General features: G+C 38.3%; 1 protein-coding gene across 1 annotated transcript; it reads right to left on the bottom strand.

Annotated features, from left to right (window-relative positions):
* Positions 1-6,264: 6,264 nt before the first annotated feature.
* Positions 6,265-21,838, bottom strand: HTATSF1 (HIV-1 Tat specific factor 1). The gene is made up of 9 exons (XM_024760095.1): positions 21,447-21,838; positions 19,581-19,761; positions 18,863-18,910; positions 18,243-18,397; positions 16,070-16,233; positions 14,623-14,722; positions 9,296-9,385; positions 8,207-8,344; positions 6,265-7,670 (listed from the first exon to the last, which is right to left on the bottom strand). Exons 1-9 carry the CDS (start codon positions 21,630-21,632, stop codon positions 6,447-6,449), a joined length of 2,286 nt encoding a protein of 761 aa, XP_024615863.1. The 5' UTR covers positions 21,633-21,838; the 3' UTR covers positions 6,265-6,446.
* Between the last annotated feature and the right edge of the window lie 254 nt (positions 21,839-22,092).

Genomic DNA, 22,092 nt, shown 5'->3' with positions numbered 1-22,092 from the left:
CTCCATTTAAAAGTCAACTCTCTTGGGGGGGAGGGATAAATTGGGAGTATGGGATAAACAGATTCACACCACCGTATAGAAAAATAGATAAACAACAAGGATTTACTGTATAGCACAGGGAACTATATTCAATATCTTGTAATAACCTATAATGGAAAAGAACCAAAAAATGAATATAGATCTATACATATATATGTATAACAGAATCACTTTGTTCTACACCTGAAACTAATACAATATTGTAAATCAACTATACCTCAATTAAAACCAAGTCCAAAAAAAGTTTAAAAAAAAAATCAACTCTCTAACTGCTTCCTATTATATTCCAAATAAAAGCCATTCCCTTTCCATGGCTCTCAAACCATGCCTCAGAGTCTTTTTGTTTGCTGCTCCCTCTTTCTGGAGCTATCTTTCCCCAGTTCTTCACTTGGCAGGTTCTTTCTCATCATTCAGGTACTGGCTTAAATGTTATCTCCTCAGTGATCTTCCCTCCTTACCACCCTAAAGAATTTTCTCCCCCAACTAAATCGGCTCTAGCACATCATCTTGATTCGATTTGTTCCCAGCATCTACCATCTGAATTTATCTTTCAAAAATATATGCATTGTCTATCTCCCCTCCAATTTCCCCATGTTCATTCCTGTATTCCCAGAGCTAAAACAATGTTTGGGTCATAGTTCGTATTCACTGAATGAACAGATTAACTAGTACTTCTGAAAGTTTTATAAGCGAATTCCTGATTGCGTGGGACTCGGACATAAAAAGTTCTAAGATTTGCAGGCCTGTTCTTGTATTCCATGGATATTCTTGAACTCTCCCATTCATTCATTTGAAGAGGTTCATTTACTTCACCATTGTCCCTGTCATCATTCTGGGAGATTTCAATATCTAAGTGGAACTGGAAATGAAGCTCAGTATCTTGGTATTAATAGTGAGTTTGTAACAGAGATATTGGTATATATTGATATGAAATAGAGAGTCTTCTCACCAACTGGCCCAAATCCCTACTCTCTTGCAGTGATACTGGCCTTTGCGTTTGAATCTGGCTCTTGTTTTTTCATTTTCATCAAAGATGGAGCTACTTCTACCGGTTAGTGATGATGTGTGTAGTCAGATTGGAAGAGACCTAAACTAGTTTGTAAAGACACAACATTTTGGTAACATTTCCGGCTGTCTGCGGAGCAGGCAGAGAGAATAAAATGACAGGAAAGAAGAGATCAGGAGGTCAGAGAATGAAATCGTTGCAGGAATCAAATAAATGGATTTTCCAACGCAAATATTCCACTATTCATTCAGGAAAGACATTTTCTATCCAGGAAGATTTCCAGAAATGAGGATTCCATAAGCTTCCCACTGAGAGGTCCTGTCAGAAAGCTTAACCTATCTTACCAAGGCCTTTTGCTATGATTCAAATCCAGTTCTGCATGAAGACGAAGAAAAAGAATGTAATAAACTGTAAAATGAAATTTTTTATGTTCCCCACTAGAGATTAACTCTATCTGTGAGCCTTGTGTTTTCAAACTCTTATCTCATTGGTTTTATATTACAGATAAGTGTTGCTACTCCCCTTCTCTTGCCCTACTTGTTCTTCACATTTTTCTGAAAATGTGGAGATTCTCACAGAATACAACATTCATGATGATGATTCCCACCCACCCCTGAAAAAATATCTGATTGCCTACTTTGTGCCAGTCATTGTTCTAGGCACTGGAGAGACAGCAGAGCCCAGGAGAAAGCCACGGCTATGACGGAGCTTGCAGGGCAGCTGTGGGGAGAAGGGAAGGTGCGGAAGGCAAGTAAATAAATAAGAATCTGTTGCTGAGAAAAGGATTCAACAGTAGTAGCATCAAGGGGGAGAAGAGGGTGGTTTACTGACGGTCAGGGTTTCTAAGCAGGTGATACTTAAGCAGTCTAAAGGATGAGAGAGATCCAGATTGGCCGGGGAGAGAGCATCCCAGGCTGAGGCATGTGCAAAGGTCCTGGGATAGGAATGAGAACCCAAGGCGACGGTAGTGTGATTGTGATGAGTCTGGAGAGGCAGCAGGGCAGGATCACTCAGAGCTTTGTGCTCAGGCCGCAGTAAGGAGTCTGAACTTTATTCTAAGTGTGACTGGAGCATTTCAATAGAGAGCCATCAGGGCACTGTGGGCAGTAAATGTGGTAGAAGTGGACATGGGGAGAAGCGTTCAAATGTTGGGTGTATTTGGAGTTAGAGCCAACATGGCTTGGATGTGGGAGGTGGAGAGAGAAACCAAAGACGATTCCTAGATGTGGGGTTTGGACAGTTGGGTTGCTGAGGTGGGAGGACTGGGGGAAGAACAGGGTCTTTCATTCCAATATTGAAATCAACAAGAATGATGACGAGGTGGTGGTAAAGCCCATGAACCTCTTCAAATGAATGAATGGGAGTGTGCAAATGTATCCATAGAATACATTCATTCATCCAACAAATATTTATTTGAGCCCCTATTAAGTACCAGGAACGGTGCTAGGCTCTAGAAATGGTATTGCTGGATCACTGCCACATTTGTTTTCTTTTGGCTGTCTTATCTCAACATAGATGACAGCTGCCATTTGAGGAGGGTTCATGCCTAATGCTGTCTTTATTCTCACTGCCCCTTCTGCCCGACTTCATCTAGTATATTAATAGATACACACTGGCCCAATCTATACTTGCTAATGGACTGAATCAAATTAAATAAATGCTATAGTGAATGTAAATACACCAAACCAATAGTCTAACACTACTTGTATCTTAATATGGTAAGCAATATATTCGTAGTAAAAAGCATTGAAATGATACATAAAATTTTATTACCCTAATCTATAATTTCCTAAGAATCGCCTGAAAACCGAAGCTTATCTTGTTCATTTAAAAGATAGTTTTGGGAATTCCCTGGTGGTCCAGAGGTTGGGACTCCGTGCTTTCACTGCCAAGGGCCTGGGTTCAATCCCTGGTCGGGGAGCTAAGATCCCACATGCCGCGGGGCGCGCCACGGCCAAAAAAAAAAAAGAATTTTTTTTAAAGTAAAAGATAGTTTTAAAATAAAGAAAAACAAGAGCACAAGATACCACATTTTCAAACTTTAGACATAGTTGAGTCTAGACATTTTTACATTAAGATGTTGCAGGTTTATCATTATTATTATCAAAGTCCCAATTTCTATGAAAAAGCTGGAAATGGCAAATCGAAAAACGCTTTATTCTTAAGAGCTTTGCTCTTCTAACATTATTGCTATTTCAGCAGAAACATTACAAAGGGGTGCAAAAAGTAGAATGCTGGCAGCAGAAAAGCCACCTTTGTGCTGCTGCTGTCTGAGCTTTTAAATTTTTTAAAATTTTATTATTTATTTTTCATTTAAAAAATTTTTTTTAAAAATGTATAAAAGATTTTATTGTTCGAGCTTTCTTTATCTAGCCTGGGACCACTGGTGCATCTTCATCACACAGCCCAGAACTGCTAGATAACTAAACTATAAACACAAGCCAATCTAAAGATGCTATTTGAGCATACTGTATCTAACAACAGTATCCTCTTGGTTCCAAATGAAAATTGAAACAAGTCTGTAGGACAGATCTGAACACCTAAAAATAAACTTTAAACTGTTATTTTTCTCAAGCAATCGATTCCTGCGATGATGGGTGTCCAAGAATTTAGGCTATTTGCAATAGCAATTAGTGATTTTAGAAAGGGATAATTTTAACATTTTTTCTCACATCAGGTTGTATTTCACTTAGAGAGATATGAACAAAGCCAGTCAGGTAAATGAAGTGTGGTAAGAAGCAAAAATAATTTGAGCAAACAGATTTTTTTTACACTAATTTTATTTATTAGGATATATCACAAGATTATTTATAGTGCTTCATAACTTGTGCTTTTAAAAAAGAGGGATTTGAAATTAATTTCTGGATTACTGCGTTAAGCGGTTTTAAGAAAGAACAACTTGAAGAGCAGCTTCTTGTTTTTATAAGTTGCTCATTTTTCTGAAGCATTTATGAAGACTTTAAATGAATAGGTGACTGTCTAAAAAAAAAGGCATGCAGTTTGTAAATCTGAGACTCAATAAGGAAAAAATAATGTGTAAGAATATTGACAAATATTCACAAAGGGCACATTTATAAGCCTTCCGCTGTTGCCCAAGCCATGGCATTGCTCAAACTAATTAAGAGCACTTTTTTTTTTTTTTTTTGGCCTCACCTTTCGGCTTGCAGGATCTCAATTCCTGGACCAGGGATTGAACCTGGGCCTCAGCAGTGAAAGCACCAAATACTAACCACTAGACCACCAGGGAACTCCCAAGAGCACTTCTTGGCATTATTTGAGAAAGGTATATTCAGGAAACTAGCTAACTCCCACCTTTTCTCCAAGCCTCAGAATCAGCAAATAATTTACATCATAAGATTCCACTCTAAAAAGGAAGAGGTAGTGGCTTCCAGATTGGCCAGATTTGACAACGCAGGGCTCGAGAAGGAGCCCAGAGTTACTTGAGAAGGAAGAGATCCTTGGAACAAATTACTCCGATTTTGCTGTCGGGTTTCTTTTGTAGAAAGTAGTAATGATTTCAAAGATTTCATTAATATTGTCAAGACCAGTAATATTCTTACCTTCTAACATGAAGTTTCAGGTATGTTCCTATACAAGGTACTTGTAGACTCAGAGGGCAGAGCATTCAAGCCTTTGAAAGGCATCTCTGAAGCAACTTCTGGTTCATACACTCAGGGTTGAATACATTATTTGAAATTTATATATATAGTCTTAAGGGGCATCACTCCTTAGAAACTGTCGGGTAATTGTTGAGCATTGCTGTGCTTACAGTCCACCCGTACATTTCAACTTTCTTTTGATAACAAGATGTATTGTTGCTCCACAATAAATTCCATTTTCAGGACCGATAAAACCTGATTGCTTAGAAAACAGGTGTTTCATGACTCTTAACGTCTGCTCATCAATATCACCTTGTAAATTATTTACCATTTTACAGCTGTTTGTGACTTTTGCTCCAGGGTGTTTATATGAAAAGAGCATGAGTACTTGATATCAACCAAACTAATGAGCAGGGGAAAAGAAGTTAGAATGAAAACGGCCTCCTTCTAACAGGCTTGGAGCTAATTTATGTTGTAGTTATGTGTTCCAACCACTGTGTATGGAAGATAAAGCATTCTTACCCTTTCGTTTAGAAAACCAATTTGCCAACAAATTACAATAAATTGTAGTAAAACACAGTAAATACAGTGTTTAAATGCTTCTGGCTTATCTTCAAAGGGAACACTATTTTGGTTTGCAGTTTTTCTATGTTTAACCTTCTTCACCTCTTTTACTGATCTATCCTTGGTGAAAAGCCTAAAGATTTCTAATAGATCCCAGACATCAACTAAAACATTCTCAGAAAGCTGTCCTGAAGTATAAGAACTCTTTTCTGTCTATAGAGGGCAATGATTACACTGGCAGACGGTATAATGAGAAAGCACCAATGCAGTTTATTTTAATTCTTCTCATTTATGAGAATAACTTCTTAATGCTACATCAGAAGTCAATTCACCAATACTGAATTTGGAAAGCACAGTCAAGAAAGACCCAAATTTTTATTGGGACTATACAACTTAGCATATACTAGATACCATGATTCTAGAACAAAATCAAAAGCAAAAATCTGAAATATGCATGACAAAAGTTCTTAAACTCCAGGGGATCCATGAACCACCCCAAACTGTATACAAAAGATTGTGTAGTGCATGCATAGATTCTTCTGGGTAAAGGTCCTGTAACTTTAATCAGCTTCTAGAGGGGCCCAAACAGTACACAGTAGAATTCTGATTTCCTCTGTATTTTCAATAATGGAAGCTGTGGACCTTGGGAAGTTTACTTTTGCACGTTTAAGACTCAATTTTCATGGCAAGAGGGTAGAAAAGAAAAATAAAAGTAACTTGCGAGGACTGGGCAGGGAAAAACTCCGAAGTGTTCTTTACTTCATAAGTTTTAGTAACATGTTCTGGTTTAGAGAGGGGAAATGGGGACATCAGTGGTAACATCATAAGCTGAAGCAAGGAGACTCCTACAGGGATTTTTCAGGTCCTCAGAAAAACCAAACTTTAGTATGAATAAAGCAATAGCAAGAATGAAAAATGCAATTTAACTCAGGTCTAATTTTCTGTTTCTGCATATTAACAACTTATTTTTAATTTCTGAATATCACAAACTTCAATCAGAATACTTTAAAAAATATTATTCTGCATGCACTTAACAAATATGACAAAAGACAAGAATCCAGTTGACTTGTTCACATATATTTAAAATCGGCCAGTACAGGTAATCACGAACACTTCACTGCATTGATCTGAGGGCATCCTACCTCTATGCACACGTTCATGTAACACTACTAGTAATTACCCTGGAGCAGAGGCAAAACGGAGATGGAGGAATCACCCTACAAAGCAAGTTTAAGGGATTAAACGTCATCATCACTACTGAGGACAAAGCTGCTGCCTGTGGACAGGGGCCCTTCCTCCTTAACATTCCCTGAATCACCCACAGTCCCTCTCTCATCGGAATCTTCAAACAAATTGTCACTGGCATCGTCATCAAACAACTTCTCATTGGAATCATCATCTTCGAACATCTTTTCATCTGTGTCTTCATCTTCCTTTACATCTGCATCTTCCTCATCTTCTTTTCCATCTGAATCTTCAAACACCTTTTCATCTGCATCGTCTTCTCTGTCCTTTTCAAGCACATCTTCTAGCCCCTTTTCTTCTGCAACTTCTTTGTCCTCTTTTTCATCCGACTCATCGTCAAATACTTTTTCGTACACATCTTCCTCTTCTTCCTTCTCATCTGACTCTTCATCAAACTCCTTCTCAGAGCCTTCTTCATCAAACATTTTCCCAGAGCTGTCATCTTCAAATTCTGATTTTTCAGAGTTATTTTCTTCTACCTCTTTCTCAAGAATGTTTTCATTAAGTTCCTTCTCAGAGCCCTCTTCCTCAAAACCTTTCTCAAGGCCGTTTTCTTCTAACTCTTTTTCGGAGTCGTCTTCAAACTGCTTTTCCGAGCACTCTTCAGACCCTTGTTCTGAGCTGCCATCTTCAGCCGCCTTCTGGGGGCTGGCCTCCTCCTCAGGCTCCTGCTCAAGGCTGTTCTCATCAGGATCTGTTTTGAGTCTCTTCTTTTTGGGCTCTCTTTTTGCACCATTCTCTTTCGACTCTTTTTTAGGACTACCCTCTTCATGCTCTTTCTCGGGGCTGCGTTCTCCGGACTCTCTGTCGGGGAAGTCTTCTTCACGTGCTCTTTTGGGACAGCCTTCCTCAAACTCTCTTTTGAGGCAGCTCTCTTCAGATTCTTTTTGGGGACAGGCTTTTTCAGCCTCTTTTTCAGGGCCACTTTCTTTAGCATCTTTTTCAGAAGGAGCTTCTTCAACTTCTCCCCCATCTTCTGTTTTTTCAAACTTCTTTTCATCTATAGGTTCTTCAAATGCCATTTCAGTTGCGGCTTCTTGAACATTCGTTTGAGATGTGCAAGGTTGCTCTGAAAAATGCCTAACTCTAGAAGGCCCCACCCTTTCTGAAGCCCAGACGGAATCTGAACGCTGAAGGCCTCTGTTGGCTTCGGGAGTGTTGAGGAAAACCTCCCATCCTCTCAGCCTTTCCTCCCTTTCTCTTGTGGTCTCCTCCACCTGTGTACACATGGAAAGTGCCGTTAAAATATGTTTTAGGCCAAAAGAAGTAACAGCATCTCTGAACATTTCTAATATCGCCGAAAGTACTCTGATTTTATAAGGTATCACTTTTAGGCAATTAAAGCAATTCCCTATCTTCAGTTTCCAACACTTTACATCTTGATTTACTAGAGCTGACCTTAAGATCATTTAAATGAACGCCTAATACCACAGCACTGCAGAAATGTCTCATCAATTAAAAAGTTAATAATTGAACTGTCTGTACTTTACAAGACAGAAAGGAAGAGAAGCGCTTTAATTTGTTCTTGTCTTATTGCTATCCTGAGCAAGCCTCAAGACTTATAAACTGATTTCAGACTTATAAACTGAAAGACTGAAACATTTTTCTTTCCGTACTCTGAATATAAAGGATTATTTAAAAGAAGTACTGTTAAACAGATTAAACAGAACTTAAAACTTATGTGAAAAACTGCTAGATCAGTATTTGTTGGTAATGAAACAACTCATGTGCCCTTGACAGTTGCAGAACTCACCTGATAATCTGTAGTCCCATCCCACACTTGGGCAGTGATTTGACGGCCACCAAACCACCTTCCATTGAGGGTCTGAATACAATAATCAGCTTCCTCCGGATCCCTAAAGGACACAGAGGCCACTCCATCAGGGTGTCTCTAGAAAGACAAGGAAGAAAAAGAAGGAATGAATGAGAACATTTAAAGTAAAACATATACATCTGACAAAGTAAGGAAGTAGGGTTCCTTCTGGTCATTTGAGCTAAAGATTTTACGTATGAAGTCTTTCTTTTTTTTTTTTTTTTGAAGTCTTTCTTCCTTTTTACTGCAGCCAGTACCACACAAGCTAGCTGCTTCTTCAGCTTAACATTGTCTAGCAAAAACCAAGCATGATATCCTTGGAAATGTTCCTGCTGATAACACTGTGTAACGAGATGCAGAACGGTATGGCTGTTAAGAATGTGGACTCTGAAGTTGAATAGCCCTGGGATTAAATCCTGGCTCTGCCCCTTACCAGGTGAATGGCCTTGGGCAAGGTGCTCAATCTCGAAACGTCCTCATCTGTAAAATGGCTAACTAAATAAAATGGGTGAAATAGCACCTACCTACCTCAGAGGATTTGGAGGACTTAAGTGAGATAACATGCAAAGTAGCTGTAGTATGCAATCGATAAATGGTGACTCTTTTAATTATTATGTGTTGATTCTGGATGTAAAAAAAAGGTGAACATACAGGAGAGTATTTTTCTTGATTTTTCTTCTCCAAGTATGGAAGAAGAAATAATTCAGAAAGAGGGGGAGATGTGGCCAAATAGGGAACCATAAGGTCTCATACATGTCTCTTATATTTTTTTTTCACATGATCATAAACTCTAGAGTGATGATAAAGGAAAATAACCAAGGGATATCACGTCTATCAAAGCCTTCGCTTGTAATCCACGTTCATCTAATTATGCTATCTAATACTGCTTACAGATGACTACCACTAGACAGCAGACCTACTACATAAAAACATTTATGTAAAATTTGGAGGCATACTGATATTTGGTAGTAACTTATTAAAATGGAAGAAAATTGCTTTAGAAATCATTTGTCCAAGCCATGAACTTACATCAAAGAGGAGGAGCCTCCTAACTTGTCCAAACTTCGAACATTCCACCCGAAGGTCTTCTCTGATCTCGTTCAGCACCAGTGGATCATCCTGCAAAAACACACTTGATTAAAATGGGCTTGCCCCCTTCTTTAAGTATAAACCCTGAGAATCAAATTTCTTACTTTGACGAACCAATAAAGGTTTTGCTTAAGGTTAGTTGTTTGTCTGCAGTCTACAAAATTAAAAAAAATCAAAGTTAAAAATGAAGCTAGACTACCACAGCTGCTGCTACTACTACAGGTCTGCCCTGCTTTAAGATGGGGAATGGGCAAGTATGGTACACAGCACTAGGGGTGTGCAGTGGCAAAGGAGAGGGAAGGGCAGTGTCGCTGGAAATCACAAATAACAGCAGCTGAAGCAGGTGAAGTCCTGTGGCACATATTAAGTCAGAGACTGCTAATTCCTATGTTCTGCACCGGCATCACGGTGACTGTACCGATGAGGAAACCTTATTTTGTGTTTTGCATAGATTCCTATTTATAGAAATGTTGTAACGGGGAGACATATATCCCTTTCATTGACTAAGTGTTTTAAGATTATTCTTTGTGCTTCCACGATTCTATTTTAACTCACAGCGTAAACCTCCCCCATAAGGGTTCCTGTTCATCTTGCCTCCAAGTCCCAATGCATGAAAAAGGCTCATAAAAAAGTTACATCATCAACTTGAATTTCAACTACATACAAATATAAACGAGGATATCCTACCTACAAATTTCTAATGAAGCAGACTTACACTTTTTAGGAAACATATGAATTTGTCTATCTCACAGGTTTGTATGTTCCTCACCAACTAAAGAGAACAGCAAAACATGACAAGTGGCTTCTCCTTCCTGAAGTTTTGTCAAAAGGCAAAAATAAACAATGGTAGGCAGTTACTGAAATCAAATTTAAAATAAAAGCTATCAAATCCTATAAATCTGAAGCTTCTAAGAGCACAGCTGGCAGGACCCTGGATTTCTCCCACTTCTAAGATCTAACTGTGGAGAATGTGCCGATTTGCTTTATAGAAAATTTTCAGGCCTGAGAGGAATGGGGATGGGGCGGAAACTCCATGTGCTCCGGCGGTAAAGTCATATGGTGGCCTTTACGGGGGTATACGTGTGGGGGTAGCTCCTATCAGACTGTGAGCTTTCCGCAGGCAGGAATCTCCTTTGACTGAATTTTGAATACCTTACAGAACACAGTGCAGTCTTTCACGCAATGAACAGTCAATAAAAGCTTTTTCAGAGTTTGATAAACTGTTCCTAATAACTCCATTTTATCTACCAAGGGAAATCAGGGTTATATTAAAAACAAACAATAACTGTTTCAAAATATTTAACAAATTTAAGCATGATTCCACTGTAGGGGGAGGGGTGAATTACCATTTTTATTTCTTTATCAAAGTGTCAGTGCCTTTCCTACAAGAATATCAAATTTCAGCCAAGGACTTCCCAGACCTCTGTTTTCATGTTTACCAGCTTGAGAAACAAACATATCTTCACTGTTATATAGCATCATGAGGCTTAAAGATAATAACCCTCTCCCCTGGGAAAATATCTTTAACCTAGCTAAGCATGAAAACTTTCTGAAGACAACACTTTGCAAGCAACAGACCTGAGACTAAACTCAGACTGAAACGCTGAAACTTTCCGCAGTCAACACTTATAATGTTTTTCCAGGGTGGTGTTTTGTTTTCCCAGAAATAAACCGTATTTCTCATTCTTTTCCAAGCTAAACCTACACTGTCCAAGATAGTAGCCACTAACCACACATGGCTACCGAGCACTTGAAATGTGGCTAGTCCAAATTGAGGTGTGCTGCAGGTGTGAAATAAACACCAGATTTTGAAAATTTAGTACCAAAGGGGGAAAAAACTTCAATGTAACATAGCTTATTAACATTTTTATGTTACATGTCGAAATTATAATACTGTGGATATATTGGGTTAGATAAAATTCACCATTAAAATTAATTTACCCCATTTCATGCTGTTTTTGTATTGTGGCTGCTAGAAAAATTTAAATTACACATGTGGCTCACATTATACCTCTATTGGACAGCGCTAGTATACACAATGAGAAACCTACCTTCGCATCTGAGCTTTGGTTCTTCACCTCTTGGTATTCAAATTTGCCAGGCATGAATTTTTTAAACAAGGCTTCGAATTAAATACTGAAAACCCCTTAAAGTTACATTTAAAATATTAGCCTTCACTGTTCACCCTGATACCAAAGGGTACTTCTAGGTATTTTGGTTCTAACACTAGTCAATTGTCTGGAATAAACATATACAGGTATACCTCAGAGATACTGCATGTTCGGTTCCAGACCAGCGCAATAAAGCAAATATTACAATAAAGCAAGTCACGAAATTTTTTGGTTTTCCTGCTATGTTTACACTATACTGTAGTCTATTAAGTGTGCGATAGCATTGTATTTAAAAAAGACATGCCTTAATTAAGAAATACTTTGCTAAAAAATGCTAACCATCATCTGAGCCTTCAGCGAGTTGTCACAGTAATAAAGATCACTGATCACAAATCACCATAACAAATATAATTAATAATAATGAAAATGTTTAAACTACTGGGACAATTACCAGAAAAGCGACACAGAGAAATGAAGTGAGCAAATGCTATTGGAAAAATGGCACTGACAGACTTGCTCCATGCAGGGTTGCTACAAAAACTTCAATTTGTAAAAAAATAAAAAAAAGCAGTGTCTGCAAAGCGCAATTAAGCGAAGCACAGTGAAACAAGGTGCGCCTGTATTCCACCCCACAAAATCTGATTTCTTTCTGACACCCCGGTTACCTGACAATTCAGTTTTTGTCTTCTACTACAAACCTCAATGCTGATCTGTTCTTTAGATTCATATGGAATCTCTGGACAAATCGAACACTCCCCAAAAACGTCCAATGAAAGCAGTTTTCCAGTTGAACACCTCTATCCAGAGTTATATAATGTCTACACCAGCGTTGCCCAACAGAACTTCCTGTGTTCACAGAAGTGAATACTCCATTATCCAATATGGTAGCTACTAGCCACACGTGGCTAATACACCTGAGGAATTAAATTTTCATTTTATTTCACTTCAGTTAATTTAAATTTAACCACATGTGGCTGGAGTCTAGCATACTGGACAGTCTGCTAACAGTGATGCACTTTTACATTCAGGCCCATGAGACACTGAGCAAAAAATCAAGACTTCTGACAGGCTCTCATCAAACTCGTCAGACCGCACAAGACCAGTCAGATGGGCAAACAAGGACAGCATCAAGGGTTTCTCTGCCCGTGAACTCTGAAGCCCACCTCTGTGCTCCCAGCCCCTGTGGTGCAGCCGTCTGAAAACTTTCCTTCATTTGCAAAGATGCTAAAGAGAAAATGTTTTCTTCCTTGAGTGGATGAAAACACTCTGCCTTGTGAGTAAAAAGGGTTTCATTCAATCATTCTCTCACTTTTTCTTCCTATAAATACCGAGGGCCTACTATGTGCCAATCATGATTCTAAGCACCAGGCATATAATAGCAAACCAGGTAGACAAGAGCCCCAGCTTTCATGGAGCTCACATTCTAACGGAGAAGATCCAGTTATTTCAGATAATAATAAATGCTATGAATAAAATAAAACAGGGTTAATATAAAGGTTCTATAACTCCAAAGTTTATATTAAACCAATAAAGGTTTTTTTTCTTTAAGCTATCAAGAATTTACAAGCATGAAACTTTTATCTTTAAAAATATCCACTGGAGGAAATTCGTGGGAAGTCAAGGAAGAATAAGTGCGGCTTTTTGGAGGAAAGAATATTTGTTAAGCTAGGAAAAATTCAGTGTGCCCAGGGTGATAGCTAGACTTAAATTAGGGTCTCAATGAGCGAAGGCAGGAGGCGGAAACACGTAAAGGCAATTGCACGATACACTTCAACTTGCACAGGGCCCGGGTACTTCATGAATTAAGTTTGCATTTCTATTCATGTCCAAGTGTTAGGGGTATGGAATGTTGTGAATCAAGGATCTCAAGTCAGAAAGTAATAGGTCACCTAATCAAAAAACCAATTATCTACCAGGGAAATAAAATGTAGGTGAATCACAGGAAATTCTGGAGTTGTACCCAGTAGACTAGACACCATGATCCATCTATGCATGCCTTTCAAAGTCCCACCTGGCAGGGATAGCATTTCAAAAAGCATCTAGTGTGCATGTATATGTGTGTATTTTTTAAACACGTTTCATTATCACTGCAAGTCTAAAGCAGCTCTGCCGTATTTCAAGATGCTTCAGGATTCTAGTCAGAAGAGACACCAAACAGTATAAATAGTCCACAGGTATCTTCCCAATGACCTCAAAAGACACAGACTCCACAGGTGCATGGTAAACCCTATCACATCACTATCTGCAGAGATGGAGTTCAACAGACAATTCTGGTGCCCTCTCTAAGGGGGGTAAAATGACACTGTCGCTCTAAATCTGCTTAACTGCACAAAAGGAACAAGAGTGGGCCTTGGGCGCAACTAGATCATTTGTAAACCATCTGAAATTTTACATTATGAACATTTTTTTCTTATGTGTAATTTGTTATCATTAATTTCAGAAGTCAGGCAGAGAATAAAGAATTCTTCTTCCATGAACGATCCTATCGGTCTAGGCCAAAACACAGAGATAAGGACAAGAGGCAGAACGTAACACAAGGTACCCTGATGGCAATTAATATTCCTTAAACCTCTCTAGTAGCTCTTCCTCCTTTATTCACTTTTATTTGCTGTTCCTAGAATCTTACATGGACACCAATTATTACAAAGTCCTCTTAATAGCCACTAAAGAGTTTTGTAAAGATTAGGTCCTAAAAAAACAACCTTCGCTACTCAAATGTCAGGGGCTGTATTTCATTAACCTAAGGTTTTTTAAGGATCAAACTTTTAGCACTAAAGTGAAGTTTTCAATTCCAAGTGTGAAACTGGTCCTCCCCACCAAAATCAGCCTGCAATGTTGAACTGCACTCAAAATCCACAAGCGACTCCCATAAATCTTTTAAAGTTTATATTTTTAATCATTTCCCATACCAAGTAGCTGCTGTTTGGGGCCACGGTACAGGTATCAGACAAGTTTACCTGCAATACGATTAAAAGAACGCTGGGTTAAACCTGGGAAAATCTGAAACCTTCAGTTGATTCTTGGTATCATCTTCCGATCCCGAAGACTAGATGAACGTGCAGGATGTGACATGAGAAAGATGGGGTGAGGCAAACTTTGGGCTCCCTTGAAAGAAAGCATATCTATGTTTCTATCAGTAAGAACACTGCTTCCTACCTCAAAATCTATAGGATGAAACATATTTCTGATGATGACAACTCGCTCGTGGCGCAGTCGGGACGGGCCAGCTCTTTTCTCAGGTCTCCAATCCAACTGCCTAATGCGACAAAACAGGAACAAGAAGCTGTGAATTTTGTTTCAGACTTGTCAGAGCGAAAAAAAAAAAAGAGCAGTTAAATAATCCTTTATTGAGCACTTAAATAGTGATAATTATCTGATTCTAAAACAACAATGTGTATTTTAGTCACAGCTCCGTTACAACTTTCTGAATCAAAATAATGGGCAGGTGAAAGATGGACCCAGTATCTGAAATCCCCAGAATATATATATATTTTTCAGAACTGCTGGCTGGTTACAAACATTCCAATGAGACTTCTGAAAAATTGCTAATTATTTAGTATCTATGACTATCTAGGAAGAGACACTGAGGCCAAGAAAATGTTCAAATTGTATTGGTTTTTAGGTATTTTACGATTATAAAGAACAAACTGCATTGAAATATGTAAAACTACTCACTCTTTGTTACTATCTTAAAATCTTACTGATTTGTTTATAAAAATTTTAGGTATCTATTTTAACGATTCCTGTAAAAACTATAGACATCAGAACTCAATGCTTCTTTGATCATTAGTTTAAGCATAGTGTTAGAAGTGTTATTAGAATTCACTCTGATAAAAGTACTTATCATTTTGACTCCTTTCTTAAAACCAGCATATTTCAAAAGACATTAAATAAAGGGAATAATAGAAACTTGATGACTTGTATATACTACACACAACCACACAGTACATGATAAAATGATAAAACCTATCATTTCTAATTTCTAACTCCTACTAACAAACCTGTATGTAAAAATTTAGCTCCTGGTGTAGCTGATTCTAGCCACATGAAAAATGAACTAATGGCTCCAGCATATAAACCTAAACCATCTTACTTAATCTGATGCTCAACATTTTCTGTAGAGATGGCTTTCTTATTTCATTTAAGCCCATGTTATATTAAAAATGAATACCTCAGAAAACAAAAAACACCACCACTGTCAAATCATCCTATTACGCAGATTACTGAGGGTTTCCGATGAGCTAATGAAATTTTTTTTAAATTTTTATTTTATATTGGAGGATAGTTGATTTACAGTGTTGTGTTAGTTTCAGGTGTATAGCAAATAAAATTCTTTAAAAATAATCTGTAGGCATACTTGATGGAACAAAACTAGGTGGTTATCGGGAGGGTGGGAGGGAGACGCAAGAGGGAGGGGATATGGGGATATATGTATACGTATAGCTGATTCACTTTGTTATACTGCAGAAACTAACACACCATTGTAAAGAAATTATACTCCAATAAAGACGTTAAGAAAAAAAAACTAGGTGGTTATTACCAAAAGTATACTCTAGGATATTTATACAAAATCTTTCAAAATGGAAAAAAAAACAACACAAACTTTTGTTGCATAGACAGCTTTTTCTTGTAGTCTTTGCACTTCTTTTTCTTCTTTGAGGCATCATATTCCCCTTTCAGTTGAAACTTTGCCACCTCCACATGTAATTTGTAGCCTCTAATTTCATCGTCATCCAAAAGTTTTAATGCAAGATCCACAGATTCTCTCTTTGTAAAGGGAAAGCAAGTTACAGTCAGTCAGTTACACACTGAAATGAAACTTCAGCAGGAGTGTTTTAGATGAATGATGACTATACATAAAATAAAGATTTAAATGTAACTACCTACATGGGAAAAAAGAACTACAGAACACGTATCGGAAAGTGTGTACTTAAGACATAGCTGTCCCCAACCAGTTATGTGAACCTAGGCAAGTTATGCAAGCTCCCTGAGCCCCAATTTCTTCATCTGTAAAATGGGAATGGAAATGCCTTCTTTGCAGGGTTCTTGACAAATTTAAATGAAACAAGGCACATAAAGGATAGTGACTGGCATACAGTAGGTACTCAATAAGTTCTGCCATTACTGGAATAGTATTTTTGCCTCCTGGAATCTCAATTTCTCCTCTATACAATGAGGTAAATGGACCTGTGTGATTTCCAAGGTGCATTCCAGTTTTAAAATTCTAAAAGTTTCCTACTTAAAAGACTAGATGACTCAAGAAACTGGGAATAGCATAGTCAGCCTTTAATCTTTTCTGTTCACCAATTAAAATGTAGGTCTGTGATATACTGGGAACAAGATGCTTATCTGATAGCTTGAACATTACACACACTTGTGGATTCTGGGTCCTATACAAAGGGGGCAATTGTCAGCTCCACACAGATTCAAAGATCTGAGGACCTGAGGAGAACTCAAAAGGACAACTGAACTCAGCCACGCAATCAAATATGGATCCTGGAACAATTAACTATATTCTTCTGGAACTCAATTTACTGGTTTGGCAATCTTGTATTTTTATGGGTTATAAATTTGACATATCAAGTTTGTCAAAACCCCATTTTTCTCTTCAAAATTTTACAACCCAATCAACCCCCCTAAGAATCTGTTCACAGATTTTTAGTAATCCTTGAAGAACTTATAAAGCATTCAATCTCCTTACATTTGAAAATTACATAAATATCTTCCTATAATGGTCGTACTCACGTGTGATCTCATCATGTTCAAGAACCAGGTCAAAAACCTATCTCCCCCGAAGCTTGTCAACTTAATTTTACCCGCCCTCTGATTACACTGAAATGTTGTACACTTGCAACACACTTGTGATGTTGGTACTGTTGTTTCATCACTTTGATTTTGCTTTGTAATTATTTTCAGGTTCCATGACACATGTACACGCCATCATTGTGCCCACTTCTTTTGTACCGTGCAGCAATGCATAACACATGCTCCTAAGGGGACAGGTGTTCCAAAAATGATGGCTGCCTTTGGCACTGAGCTTCCCCCCATGCCATTTATGGTATCATGAATAAATAAAGTTCTGCAAATGTCTGTTAATACCACTCTCTCTTCTCTCTCATTCAAAATATATTTCAAAGCAGTAAGCATAAGTTATCACCTTTATGGTCTATTTCAGGGTCAGAAAACTTTTGTAAAGGGCTAGTGAGTAAATATTTTAGGCTGTGTGGGCCCTGTGGTCTGTGCTGCAACCACTCAACTCTGCTGCTGAAATGTGAAAGGAGGTACAGACAAATGCGTAAATGAATCAATGTGGCCCGGTTACAATAAAACTTCATTTACAAAGACAGGCAGTAGGCTGAAGTTTGCCAAACCCCGGTCTAATTCATTCCAATGGGCAAATAAAATGTTACTGGCTTTCTTTTCTCTGTGGATTTTTAGAATGTGTTCTGCATTGATTATATGCATACACTCCTAAAGAGATCTTTGCAGCAAGAATTTTTTTAAGACAAGAAAAGTACCTCGGTCATATGACTTACATAATACCTTGACCTGATAACATATTTTCTTACAAGAGCAAGTGAATAACCTTACCAATGGGATACACACAAGCACAACATGAAACAAGTTTTCTTCACATCCTGTTTTGAATAGCTCTCACTCTTGGTTATCATCTATACAAAATTATAGCCCTGGTTCCTGAGTTAAAAATGGAGATAGGAAAATGAAAAAAAAAAAGAAACGGAGATAGGAGAAACTTACTTGACCACATAACTAACCTTCAAATAACAGCAAAGTCCATCTCCTTTAAGATTTCCTTGATTATCTCTGTAAAGCTTGACCTTAAATTCTTCTGTTTGAGGATCTCTCATAATAATGCCAAACTTGGACATGAGCTGTATAAATTCATCCACTGTAATATCTGGAGGCAAACCTGTGACGTTAGGGGGAAAAAAATTATAAAGGCATCTAAAACAAAGGTGAGCATTACTTAGGGATTCTACCAATCCGAAATCCATAACTTGGATGAGTGCAATTTTGATTTTCTAAAAGTATGTAAAAATCTCACATCTATAGACGTGAGGAAATGTCATGTTTTAATGTATTCAAATATACATTAAAATCATGCTTTGCTTAGGCCTTTTATCAATGAATCTGAAGGGGCAAACAGCTGTGAGTTACCTAAAGCAGACAGGATGGCACACAAAGTTACATACACTTAATTTTTCTCAGTTTCATAAAAAAACAACATATTCCTCACTCACGTAAATGGCTGAACAAATAATGACACAACGATACAAAATAGAATTTAGAGAAACTGAAAACTAAAAATCACTTTGTGAAAAATCTCAAAATCAAATATTTTCTACTCTAAACGTGGTTTAAAAGGTATACATACCAGAAACATACACATTTGTGTTTCTGCCTTCTTCAACATGAAACCATCCTAAAAATCAAAATCGAATAAATAAATAAAACACATGCCAGAAAAGGTAAGAGTCCCATTATGAAATCCTGACAGTGTGGCAGTTTCTCAAAACTTCTAGAAACTTTTTCTCACCCTTAGAACAAGACAGATTAAATCAAATCACTGTCCAGCTTTCAAAGTATTTGGATCTTTGGACAAGTAATTTGTTTCAGAGCCCAGTCTGAAAAAAGATGGCTAGTTTATCTTGGTTCTTTATGAGTCTGATACTACCTTTAAAAAACCTCACCCTTGCACTGACTTTAGGCCTTGGCGTAAGCTGCTTCTGACTCCAATCTACTGTGTTAGACCTGACCAAGCTGAAGCAAAATTGACTTCTTGAGTTTAATTAAACTCAAAAAGTACAAAAAAAGAAAATCACCTTACAAACAGAACTTTAGATAATCTCCTAATGACAGCTCTATTTTGCAAAGGAAGAAACTGAGAACTGAACTGAATTGAAAGAGCCCACTGGATGCCCACAGGTTAGTGAGAGAGCCAACATATGAACCCAAATAATAATATTTAAAAAACCCATCTTATGATTCTGTCAAAGCTATTTTATAATTCTCCAAAAAGTAACTATATATACACACACACACACTCATATTTTTAATTTTTACACTCCTGTTTGAAAGCTAAATCCACTTGCCTGATTCACCCTTTCTCTTTTCTCCCCTCTTTTTGGTATCACTGGGTTCGGGGGATTTTCTTTGCGGAGGTTCCTCTGCAGTCCTAGCACTGACATCTTGGACATTCGCAGTAGAACTAGACGCACCATCGTTAGAAAAGCCATAACTGGCCTGATATGTAGCAATAAAATCTTCAGTGATCTAAACAAGAAATTCAGCACACATACATAAATTCAAAAATGATTTCCTCACGCAAAAAGTTTACAGTGTTAAATAACAGCATGTTCAGTTATACAACTTAACATACAAGTGTTTCTGTGTAAATGCAAGAGCAGTCACCTTATATAGAAAACTGCACACAAAATAATAAAAAATTAAGACACGGGTACTTGGATTATCAGCACAAAAGTCTGAGATACTACTAGAGGCATTTTAAGTTGGCACCTTTTCTAGTTGTTTCATTTGTAAATTACTATCTCGGCAGTCTACTTGACTAAGGCTACAAATAAATATAACAAAGGAAGTATCAGATAACAATAAACAGAATAAAAACCAACAGTCAACTAACAATCTAACAACAGGATCAAATTTTCTTTTACTATATGGAGGAACAAAAGTATATGTACTCTAAATATTTAAATACCTGTAGGCAGAGAACACAAAGAGAAGAACTCTGATTTGGTGTGTAAAGAATGGGGCTAACAATTATAAAAGTAAATGCTATTTTAACACCGTCACTAATTAAATCACATTATCATTTAATGTCAGAACAAATCAAGAACAAATCCCAACTCACATCTATCCTCCTGGCTCTTAGGGAAAAAACACAATTGCACAACAAAAGAAATATAGTTATATCTTCATACCAATCAATGAAAGGCACACACTGGAATGAGGAAAATTTAAAACTTGAAGTTTGAAGAGGTATGGGCTTCCATAACATAAAAAGATAGAGCCACAAATTAATCCATTATCAGACGATTGTTAAAGTACTCCGAAGGCTAAAGAAACCAAATATACACTCTAGCTGGCACCACCAGCAGCCAAGTGAAATAGTAAGTTTAACAATTCAGAGGGATTGGAACATACACACAAATACAAAGTGGGAAGAAAAAAGGTGAAATAAATAATTAAAAAATCACACTCAAATTACACAATGGAGACACAGTTTGTATTACTGGCTTGCAAGTCTATTAGTGTGTGATAAGTATCCTTTTTTTCCACCCATACCGTGAGACTTTGATTAACAGGGTACTTTGACCAAAAAGTTTCGAGCCAAGCTTAACATCAGTCATTTTACTTTCAAGCTAAAATAGAATACCTCACAATTTCCAAGTACTCTAAATAAATATGCTCAGATCTTTTCCATCCATATTCTGTGCACCTCTTGTCATATTCCCGTGGTAATATGGTTCAAACATACGTGTCTAGGGACAAAATTTAGTGGGAAAGTAAAAAGAGGTGCAAAGTTCAATCAGTAAAGAATTATCAATTTTTCAAATCAAGAAGCTGAATTGTGCACATAGCACATCAGCTAAACATCTGAATTCCTAGGATAAGTAAGATTGAGACTACGTGAGATTAACATCGACTGAATTTGCTCTTGGTGTTTTTCCTCTTTGCAATAAAAAGCAGTCACCAACTGTAACCTTCATAGATAAAATTTATTAGGCATGGAAAAGGCTTAATAATTAAATTACACTGAAGCCATCTCCCTAAAGATTTCCGTTCCTTTACACGTCGGTTCTGCTACAGACACAACAAAAAGAAACGTCACTATCCAGAGGGGCTCTAACCCAGGACCTCAGCAAAGAAAACGTGAAAGGCGCGCCCCGCGAGGCTGGCCAGGCGGGCCCGCTGCGCATTGGCGGCCGTGCGACTTCTACCTTGGGGAACCAAGCCTTCTTGTCCAGGTCCCACTCGTATGGGGTGTCAGTCGGCTGCTGCTGGAAAGAATCGTTTCCTCCACCGGGACCCTTCTCGGTGTCGCCGTCCTCAGTGGCTCCGTACAATTTCTGCATTCGCAACTGCTCATCAAACTCGTCGTTCTCATCCAAGTTGTTGCCGCTCATGTTGCCGACTTAGCCCAGGTGCAGTGTCCGGGAGAGTGAAGAGGCCGAAGTGACGCTGGCTCACCCCGCTGGGTCTTGACACCACCGCTCGATCCACAACGCGGCGGGAGCGGGCACAGGTGTTCTGTCCTCCCCGCCGGCCGATTCTAAGATGACTGCGGGTCCCGCTGCAACGTCTGGAAACCGCTTGACAACGGAGGCCCGCTGACGCTGACGCAGTCGCCATTGTTGACGCGTCGCGACATCGCCATCCAGCAAGTCTTAATCTAAGCTGCTCTTCACTCCAACACTGGGCGGGACAGGTTTCAGTGCGAGAGAAAGGCGCCCCTCCTTCGCCCGGAGGCTCCTCCTCCGCGTAGGAAACGAGTCTTTGGCTTGTTTCGTTACGATTTCACTAGGAGAGGCGCTGGCTCTGGTTACCCCGAGTTCCTAGTACAGGGTCTGGTGTCTAGTGCGTGTG

Source organism: Neophocaena asiaeorientalis, unplaced genomic scaffold (genome assembly GCF_003031525.2).
Source record: "Neophocaena asiaeorientalis asiaeorientalis breed wild unplaced genomic scaffold, Neophocaena_asiaeorientalis_V1.1 scaffold927, whole genome shotgun sequence".
Lineage (NCBI taxonomy): Eukaryota > Metazoa > Chordata > Mammalia > Artiodactyla > Phocoenidae > Neophocaena > Neophocaena asiaeorientalis.
This window is presented reverse-complemented; position numbering and strand designations above follow the sequence as displayed.